Here is an 11,230-nt window from a genome sequence, read left to right as displayed (position 1 = left end):
ATTTATTTTATAAAAAATAAAAATAAAAATAAAATTTTAATTATTTTGATAGACATAAAATAAGATTTTATTTTAAAGTAATCAGTTTATAGAATTTGTGCCTTATTATGCAAACATGTAAATCAATGACCGGACGGGAACGGATCCCCTGCTGTGCACAACATGATGCTATGCACAAAAACAAGGTAAATGGGTGATTTAATATTTTTCTTTTTTGTATTTTTTTTTAAGTTATGTATTTATTTTCTTCTTGTTTTTGTGCACAGCACCATGCTGTGCACAGCAGGGGATCCGTTCTCATGACCGGACCCGTTTATAATTTACATATACGTGCATGTCTCAATTCAAACTTAATTTAAAATTAATTTTATTGAAAATTAAGAATATAAATATTATATATATATATATATATATATTCATACAATATAATATATTGCAACATATACATATAATATGTACGCTATTGAGAAATATAAAATTAATAACAAATATACATCTAATCACTAACATTCAATTAAAATAATTTATCGTATATAGATTATAATTTTTTTCTTATCAGACATGTAAATCTAATTTTTATCTAGAAAAAATAAATAATAATATTTATTAATTTAGATTATATGTAATGTTAATATTATTATTATTATTATATATATATATATTTATTATGATTAATGAATCTTTATATAGAATGTAATAGTTAATTAATTAATAAATGATGAAGACTATATATGGTAAATTTTGAAATGGTGAGATTTTAGATATGCCACATAGGCTAAGGCTTAATCCTATTATATAATAGATATTCAATCATCAATCTTATGCATTAATTGTTTTTTTATTTTAATATGAAAATGAACAATTAAATACATTAAATTTATACGTTTAGAACGTAGATTTCAAATTTATAATTAAATCTCGACAAATTGCCAGGAATTTACCATAAATAACTATGTACTTAATATCACCATTTCCCAACATTAATTGCATGGGATCGTTTGTTAACTGTTGCAATTAACAATATGACAAGAAGACCTAATGTATTCCATAATCACATAATCGCTAATCGGTTAAGCCAACAAAAAATAATGATTCCATAATAAAAAAAGAATAACATTAAATTAAATAGTTTTGTTTTACAAAATTTGATTTGTTTATTATGTTAGTATAATATACTCCATATACTATATTTATCAAATATTATATCACTATTAAAAAATTGTAGTATATTCTTACAAATTGAAATTTTGCCCATAATATCCTCGGGTTTTATACGTAGTAGTAGTACTATTCTTTGTTAAAATTTTCATCTTATTGTTTTTGCATTGGGCTATATCACCATATACCATATGAAACGGGCCATTTGAGTAGCACGTAGTGTTTTGTCAAGATAAAATGAGCACATAAATTTGAGTAATTTTATTAACCATTTTGAAAATGGGCTGTGGAGCGGAATAGAAATCAGGCCCCGCCCGTTATACCCATTTAGGCGCAGATCCGCTTACGTCGGAAAGCCCGCAATGGCGAGGCGCTCCGCCTCGCATTTGTTGTGTTCAAGTTCAACACATGTTCTTACTCTACTCCTAATATCTGATTCAGTTTTCACTCCTCCATAGAAATCGATCAACCCTAGGTCAGAAAATGGGGCGGAAGAAGGGGGCGACGCTGATTCACGACGGGCCGCCGGACGATTTCGACCCGGAGAACCCCTACAAGGACCCGGTGGCGATGCTGGAGATGAGGGAGTATCTAGTCAGGGAGAAGTGGATCGACATCGAGAAGGCTAAGATCTTGAGAGAGAAGGTCAAATGGTGCTACCGAGTCGAAGGCATCAACCATCTCCAGAAATGCCGCCACCTCGTCCACCAGTATCTTGAATCCACCCGCGGCATCGGCTGGGGCAAAGATCACCGCCCCCACGTCTTCCACGGTTTGACCATTTTTTTTTAACCTCTATTTTTTAAGGTTATTTCGTTTTGGTATGTGTTTGGTGAGTTGTTTTTTGTTTTATTTTTTGTTTGTCTTAGGTCCGAAGGTGGAAGCGACAGCTGAGTGAATTGTTGGCGGGCGGACTGCAGAGTCGCCGGTTTGAATAATTTGAGGTTTTCTTTTAATTGCTGCTTTTTGTGTTTTGTTTTCCCTTTAGTTTGCGTGATTTAGATGAACTTTTAGTTATATGATTTCAGCTAGATTAAGTTGTGGACTGTGAATTTCCCAAAAACTAAAAAGAAGTTGTGGACTGAGAATAAGGGTTATTTTTATTTTTTATTTTTTGTTATGCCATTGAATTCATATGCTATGCAAACTAACAAAGTAGTATATTTGTAAGCGTAGATACTTTACAGAATTGCTTGATAGTTGCTCGTGAAGATTACATAGTTAAAGTTTCATGATTTGAGAGCAACTCTTAACTTAAGCTTGAGATTAACTTCTAGTTGAATATTGTTTTGTATTTCCTTTGAAATTGTTGTTTCATGTTCTGGTTAGAGGTTCTGAACTGTATATGATAGGTCAATTTATAATGATTGAGATTTTTATAAAAAATTAAGCAAACTTTAAATGGTTTACCTAAATATTTGGGTTGCTGGAAGTTTTTCCAGCTGATGTTGGAGAGTTGGAACATGCTGATGCGTCCCTACTTCTACCACTTTGCACACATGACGCTGATAAATGCTAAGTGTTGTTTGGTTTCGAAAAGAGCAGAGTGTGAGCCAAATAAAAATAACCCTAGTGAATTTGGCACTGAAGCTCTGTTTGACCATCAGAATGCTTTTCTCTAAATAAAATTTCAAATTAATTTTGTAAGATGTTGTAGAAGAAATAAAAGACTAGGGGTGCGTTCTCTTTGATGGAAAATGGTGGAAAATATATATTTTCACCATTTTCCCACTCTTTGCACATGTTGTGTAGGGTGGATAATTTTCCCCGGTGGCATGGGAAAAAAATTTGGGCAGCCTCTTTTCTTTCATTTTCACTCCAATTCGTGATAATATTATTATGGGGTAATAAAAGTTTCCTATCTTTTCTTATCCCTCGTTTTCTCATGATAAATTTACAACCAAAGAGAAAGCACACTAAATACAAAATTTATCGGCTTACTGATGCTGATGGATTATATGTGGGGAGAATGACCAAACAAAATTGCACCAAGAAAGAGTTACTCTTTCTACATGTAGATGAAAGCGAACCTGATTAATATTTGAAAGCTAGTTTATCAATATGAATATATTTCGTTTTCTTATTCTGATTTTCTTCCCTGCAGGTAATCATGTTTATCCAGCAAGCTGATGTATGTGAGATATGTCTACATGACAATCAGGTTTGTGCATTGGGTTATTAACTTTTGTCCAGCTAGACTGTTACAATCAAATGTATGTTTTTTGTTTAATCCAAACATTAAGGGCCATGTGGCTAACTTCTTTTCTCGTGCAACTTTCTGTATTGTGGAAGTGAGGAGAGTTTTTACCAACAATCAATAGCAAAATAATGTCATAAGTTCTTATCTCTTTGATTTCGGTTACATTCTCTTTTAATAGATGGTGATTGTGCTTCATCTACATTTGACGCTTGCTAAGTTTACAATGTCACCTACAATCATCTGTCCACCTTGTGAATTGTGCTGCTTGTAATACATTTAGCTAGCTCTCTTGAAAAATATATGATGTCGTGAAGAATGATATTTGCATAATTAATGGACTGATTTCTACTGGTCAGGTATCTTTATTAACTTCAGTTGTTCTAATATTAACTTAACCTATATCTGTGGGTGTTTGGCTAAGCTTATAGGCAGTTTTGGTTATGGTTTGCAAAGTGCTAGTTTTTGCCTATTTCAGTGTAAATGGGGGTTCCTCTCTTGTTATATTTTCTGAACTTTTATTTTTAATGAAGTATATGACTTCAATAACTTAAAATGTATTACTTTAATACCATTCAGATTTGATAGCAATATATATAAACATAATTAAAATTACATGTGCAAAGTTACAATCTTATTAAGTACGAGAACTTGCAATTTGATTTTTGATAGTAATATATATAATTAAAATTACATGTGCAAAGTTACAATCTTATAAAATACGAGAACTTGCAATTTACACATGCTCATTTAAAAACCATAAAATTTTAAGAAGTAATAAAATAAAAAAGTATGTAAAAACACCATAAAGCTGCTGGTTTCCCGTTTGAAGTATGCGAAACCAAAAGCGAACCTTGTTACCACGTTAGTCGTTTACATTCACTATTTGTAGCCAAAGCTGTGGAGAACTATACCAGTGGACACCTCTATCTGTGGCCACCAAGAACCTGTATACATTTTGCTTGAGACCACCATGCTTCAGAACTGTTCCGCACAGTGTAAAAATTGCTTGAATAAGTGAATATGTACGTGCTCCAGCTGATATTGAGTAATCTACTCACCTACTTCATTGAAGAATTGTCTCATTTTTGTGGAGAGGCTTGGCTGTATGTCACCAATAAGAATATCTACTGAGCATTCAAACTTGAATTGTGTCCAGCATAATCATCAAATCATGTAATATTATTACTTATGAACATGTAACGTTTGCTATATGCTAAGTTAGCATTTATGGGAAACTATATAAAATTGTTCAATAGTTTGATTTCCCTTGTGTGTTTAAACACCAAGGTTGCATTTGGATTGAGGGGTTTGGAATACAAAGATCCAATCAATCCAATGGATTATAAATCCATCCCCAAATCCCTCCATTCCAAAATAACCTAATGAAAATATACTGATAGTTGAAATTATGTGTCTTCATGCGTCATTATTAGGCATTTCGTTTACCTGTGTTTTTGCCTAATTAAGAATATATGCTTTTATCTATTTGATTATTTCTATGAGAAGAAGGGTGACTTCGGATGTACTACATAGGACATGCTTCCATGGAAGTTGCACGTAAATCATTGTATGAACACATAATCCCTCATTTACTGAATTTCCATATTTTTATGAAGAAAGTTAATGTTATTATGTCTCAGCTTGTTCGTTTGTAATGTAATCAGTTGTATCTTAAATAGGCATAGAATAACTGATAGTTTGAACTCGTAAAATGCTTGTTATGTACCATCTATATAGACCCATCAACTAAGTACTGGAAGTTAGCCTACATGTGTGTATGTTGATAAGTAATTGATAGTGTTGCAACCTCACTCTGCTAGTACCAGTTGAGCTGCATTCCATGTCATTTTCTTGTGGAGTGCCTCATCATGGTTTGACATACTTGTACTCTAGATACTATCTAAGGACTAAGATATCGGACATGACTGTCTTTTACAGTAGTAAGATTTTGTGCATACAGAAAACTTTGTGGATTGTAGATATAAAACATTTGTGACTCTAAACTGGGTTTTGTGCCAGGCATAGGAACGGGGAACCAATTGTGTACAAAATCCCCAACAGTAATTTCATTAACAGATAGTTGAGTACAGGATCCCAAGATATGTGTAATTAATCTATATCTCCATGTTTGCCTTCTGACCATCTGCTGCTCTTCTATCGTCACCTTTTCAACATTTTACCGATGACTGGAGTTTCCTAGAATACATGGAAAATACAGCAAAAAGAAAGTCTGATTAAAACAAAGAGAGCAATCAGAATAATACTAGATAGATGTAATTGAAGTTTGCAGGTGTATGTGTGTGCTCGAGTTTGTGTTTGTAGAAGCTGTAGTTTGTGGGAGCTCCCTTCAGTCCAATCTGTGGGCAAAGAAAACTGAAGGAGTTGCTCCCACCTCATGCACTGGTTAAACTCAAAACACTTCTAAGTTTAGCCAAATGCATGAGATGGCAGCTCGATTCGCTTCTCAGCCCTCGTTCTTGGACTGGAGGAAGCTCTTCAGATTTCTAGCACAAACACACAAGACAAGTAAGATCCTGAACTGAAAGATCTCGTGTGGATACATAAATATTCAATTGAAGATGAGCAATAGGCCCCGATTCGTATCCCTTTGATTTCAGGATTATATGAAGGTATCTGTGTTATTTATGTTGGGATGTGTACTTTTGGAAGAGAATGCATGTTGTAGGGATGGGAGAGGCTTGCCTTTTTATACAGAGACGGCCATGAAATGTTTGTCGATGTTGACAGGCAGATTAGTGTGAATTAAATTTGGGTTTTGAATGAGGCTTTAGGCGGTTAGGCTCCTCTCATCCTCAATTTGGATGCTACTTCTTTGATACAAATCCCATAATTTATTGTTATTTACCCTTTCTCAACAACCTGATTATTATGGTGGGTCTTTGACCGAGCTTATAAGCTCTTTAGAACAACTTATAAGTTGTTTAGAAGTTTATATGAGCTTATAAACTCCTCAAAAAATAAGTTCATCTACCCTAACTTATTTTTTCATTATTTTATAAGCAACACTTATTTTACAAAAATAATTCAATTATAATTTTTTTATTTTCATCATATATCATTTTAATATTATCTATTTTCGATTTTCTTTCTCTAATTAAAAATACTCTATCTAGCTTATAAGTTTCAATTATCTAAACACTTTGAACCTTATAAGCCCTGAAGAAATTATATCTTATAAGTTCCAATAGCTTATCTTATAAAATCTTGAAACATCTTATAAGCTTAGTCAAACACCTTTTATGTCACTAGCAGAAAGAGCGTAAATTGTACGCATAATTAATATTATTTTAATTGAATACTTTATGAAAGGGTCAAGAATTGGTATATGAAGGGAGTATAATTTATTGGATAGATATATATATCGCATAGATTTAGTGTAATATCTAATGAATTAATATATTCTTATAAATATATAAGTATATAAAATAAAATAAATAGGCAATTACACAACCAGAATCTGGCCGAACACCGACGGAATATTCTGTCGGTAAGCATCAAAATTCCGTCGGTAAATGGAGATACCGACGGATTATCGACGGATTTCACCCGTCGTTGAAACGCTCGTCGGTAAATGATTTACCGACGGATTTTTTCTCTCCGTCGGTGGGTACCGACGGATTACCGACGGACATCGCCGTCGGTAAGTCTCCGACGCCGGCGTTGGCCGTGGTAGGTGGCGCGTTTACCGACGGATTACCGACGGAATTTTCCGTCGGTAAATTAATTATTATTTTTAATTATTAATTTTCGTTTTTTTTTTTTTTTAACCTATCTCCGTATTCTACAAGTATTTCGTATTTCTAATGTATTTTGAATTTAATTGCATATGATTTGGCCAACTTCCCAGTGGGTCACCCATCTTACTAGTGCTCTGAGTCAAGCACGCTTAACCTTCAAGTTTCTTTCGAGTGGTCGCCAGTAGAGAACACGCGTATTATTGATATAACTAGCACCTATTAATTCATTTAAACTCTATTTCAATATACAATATCATTTATTCATAACCTTAGAATATGTCGAGATGATATCTAAGACTTGTGGTGCCGGCGAAAGAATAACGGTAAATATATGATCGAATTTAAGATAATAAAAAAAATTAATATAATCGTTTATTAAAAGGAGAAAATATTATTGCTAAAAATTAGTATATCAATTTTAAAATATTTGCAATAATTTAAAAATAATAATAATATAGAAAATTAATTAAAAATAATTTAAAATAAAAAAATAAAAAATAAAAATAAAAAAATAAATAATAAAAAGTAAAAATAATAAAATAATAAAAAAATAATTTACCGACGGACTTTATCCGTCGGTACTAATTTTAAAAATAATTTAAAATAAATAAAAAAAATAAAAAAATAAAAAAAATAAAAAAAATGCAAATAATAATATTTATTGAAATTACCGACGGAATATTCCGTCGGTAAAATATAAAAATAATTATTAAATTCAAAATTACCCAATTTTCCGACGGAGTTTAATCCGTCGGTAGATATTCCGTCGGTATTCCGTCAGTAAAAAATAAAAATAATTATTAAAATCGAAAATATCGAATTTACCGACGGAAATTGTCCGTCGGTAGCGATTCCGTCGGTAGTCCGTCGGTATTTTCATCGGAAATAGATGCCGGCTCCGGCGATGTTGCCGGATGACGGTCCGTCGGCGATCCGTCGGTATTTACCGACGGAAAATAGTCCGTCGGTGATATCCGTCGGTGTTCGACCAGTTTTCTTGTAGTGTTAGTCTCTTTTTATATTAGTATAGATTCATAAAAAAGAAAAACTCACGTCTTACGCAGACATGTTTTGTGATTGATTTTGCATTCGCGCGCGCACCCACCTGGATTACTGTGTGTGTCGATTAGGGCAAATACGTGCTTGACAGCATTGTTATGCGCTGCTATAAGAAACCTCATTCATGATTCGTTGTATATATATATATATATATATATATATATATATATATATATTTTTGATTTGATATTTTTTGTTGTACGTGGTGTATGACTTACTCTATGTGTTCCATCATGCTTAGATAAATTCATGATGATGATATAAGCATATAGCAACGGTTAAGTTATTTGATTGGGCTATTGCCGAATTACACTTAAGAGGAGGTTGGTGTGAGTGATAAAATAATTTAATTTATTTAATTCAACTCAATTGATAAAACGTTTCTCTTTTAATTAGGAGGGAAGTTTGAGTCACCATAGAAAAAAATGGAGAATCATTATTAATCTCTTTTAAAGAAAAAAACATTAATAGTTATAAACATTGTAGTTTGAGTTGATATTACAAATTTGGCAATAATTAGTCTTTCTTATTGATGTAAACACGGATATGATAGAAATGTGAAGAATGATTTGGTTTAATTTGTACTCCCTCCGTCCACGAAATGAGTACCCATTTGTGGACGGCACGGGTTTTAAGAAATGTATGGAGTGTAGTGTGAATAGTTTAAGGGTCCCACTTTTTGAGTGTATTAATTAAAGAGATGTGTGGGGTACACTTGCCAAAAAGGGAAATGAGTACTCATTTCGTGGACGGACGAAAAAGGAAATATGGGTACTCATTTCGTGGACGGAGGGAATAATAATTAATTGGTGATGTGGATTTAAAATTACGTAAATGGGTGTGAAAACTGGAGTCTGAATTTGAGGATTGAAGATGAGGCATGATCTTGCGTAGTTGAGGCAGACAGTGAGAGGGTTTAAGTTTAGCAGGCAATGATCAAAACTTGATTATTACTCACAATCACATGGAGAAGGGAGGTAGAGGAAATGAAAAAGAAAACTGCTCAAACCAAACTCCCAAGGTTAAGATTCGAGAATGGTGCAGTCGGGTCTTCCTAAGGAATAATAACAAGGATTTGAGGTGAAGATACAATGCCTTGGGGATAGGGATTTTTTCAATACCCTGGGCCTGCCCAAGCCTACATAAATTAAACATAGAGTGTTAAAGAAGGGTAGGGCTGAATTGATACACCCCAAACAAAGGAAATTAAGTCCATGACACTACCATTATTGAGTTGACACCTCAAGGAAAGACTAATTAAAAACGGACGAGCCGAGAAGAGGAAACTTGGCCTGTTTGATATGGGTTTATAGGTAGGATAAATTAAATTAATACAGGTTAGTGTGATGTTTGATATCATGTTCTATTAATGTGGTCAACTCCTACTTGATCCCACTTCTACATGCTATTTTGTGGGAATAACTCATACTAATAATCCGGCATCCCCCTCGGATAACTTTAATACTGCGAAGTTGGATAAAAATTCTGCTACCCTTCCTCACGCATATCGATGCAAATGCCCAAGTAATGGTGGACACACATGATATTTTTAAAATTATATGAGGATAGTTTTGGTATTAGATAATATAATCCAACATAATCCTATGGATATCAAACACAATATAGGATTAAGTAGCCATGATATCAAACACCCATGAAATAATATAAATCCACACTAATCCACACTAATTTCTCAAGATAATTTTAATCCTAATCAATCCTAAACTGCAAATCAAACGGCCCCAAATCCCAGGACCTACCAACTTAAAATCATGTATTTAATTTTTTCATCCATAATTTTTTTTTAACTATTTTTACTTATATATATATATATATGTACACATAACATATTTATTTTTTTATTTTAGTATCTCATAACATAAATAAGTGATTATACTTATGTTTTTTATAAATAATTATTATGTAAAATATTAATTTATACATATTTATAACAAATGATAGTATAAGTTTGTATTATAAATAACTGATAATATTTTAATAAATATACATTTGTGTCTTTTTTATTTATATATATAAAACTGTACATATTTTTATAATATTTCTATTACTCCTTTATATTATTAAATAATTAATACCTTAAACTACATTTTGATTAATTAACTCCAATCTAGATCTCATACAATAGTACGTAATATATATATATATATAGATATATATATATATATATATATATTACAAATTACACAAGTGAAGATATATAGTAATAGTATATTTTCGATCTCACACACATGCACATATATACTCCCTCCGTCCCGGCCAAGACGCTACATTTGCTTTTCGGCACGGGATTTAAGGAGTTGTAGATTAATGTTTTAAGTGTGTAATAATAAAGTGATAAAGTAGGAGAGAGAAAGTAATAAAGTGATAAAGTAAGAAAGAGAAGGTAATAAAGTGATAAAGTAGGAGAGATAATGTAATAAATATATACTTAATTAGTGTTAATTAAGTGTTTAAAATTCTTTATTTTTGCCAAATATAGAAATGTAGCATCTTTGTTGGGACGGCCCAAAAAGGAATATGTAGCATCTTGGGCGGGACGGAGGGAGTATAATTTTTTTGACAACTTTATTTTAGAATATTTTTTTTACAACTTTAAGTGATCATAATGTAATTTTAAACCCTTTTTTATATGTATAATATATTAAATTAAGCTCTTATCATGATTTTTAATTTAAGATACATATTGAATATATTTTCATTAACCAAATAACATGATATTGCAAAAGAATAAAAATATAGGAGAGAGAGAGAGAGAAATTTTCAATTTTATTTTAATCATAAATTATCACTCAATTTCGTAATTAATTTAAAATTATTTTTTAATTGAAGATTCATTGTATATTAAAATATAATAGATCATACGGAAGTGGTGACTATCTGAAAACTGAATAGTTGGAAGCTGAAATGTTGATTTTGAATCAATTATTATATAAATATCAATTAATATACATGCATGGGATTCACTCGAAAAAAAAAATTATTACCAGGAGATTGAAACCACAGAAAATAATCATACACCGATAAACTTATAGTA

General features: G+C 31.9%; 1 protein-coding gene across 1 annotated transcript; it reads left to right on the top strand.

The window, feature by feature from the left end:
- Positions 1-1,438: 1,438 nt before the first annotated feature.
- On the top strand, positions 1,439-3,515 carry LOC131020314 (NADH dehydrogenase [ubiquinone] 1 beta subcomplex subunit 10-B-like). The gene is made up of 3 exons (XM_057949052.1): positions 1,439-1,930; positions 2,028-2,102; positions 3,263-3,515. The coding sequence occupies exons 1-2, from the start codon at positions 1,642-1,644 to the stop codon at positions 2,054-2,056; spliced, it is 318 nt and encodes a 105-aa protein (XP_057805035.1). The 5' UTR covers positions 1,439-1,641; the 3' UTR covers positions 2,057-2,102; positions 3,263-3,515.
- The last annotated feature ends 7,715 nt before the right edge of the window (positions 3,516-11,230 follow it).

Source organism: Salvia miltiorrhiza, chromosome 4 (assembly GCF_028751815.1).
Source record: "Salvia miltiorrhiza cultivar Shanhuang (shh) chromosome 4, IMPLAD_Smil_shh, whole genome shotgun sequence".
Lineage (NCBI taxonomy): Eukaryota > Viridiplantae > Streptophyta > Magnoliopsida > Lamiales > Lamiaceae > Salvia > Salvia miltiorrhiza.
This window is presented reverse-complemented; position numbering and strand designations above follow the sequence as displayed.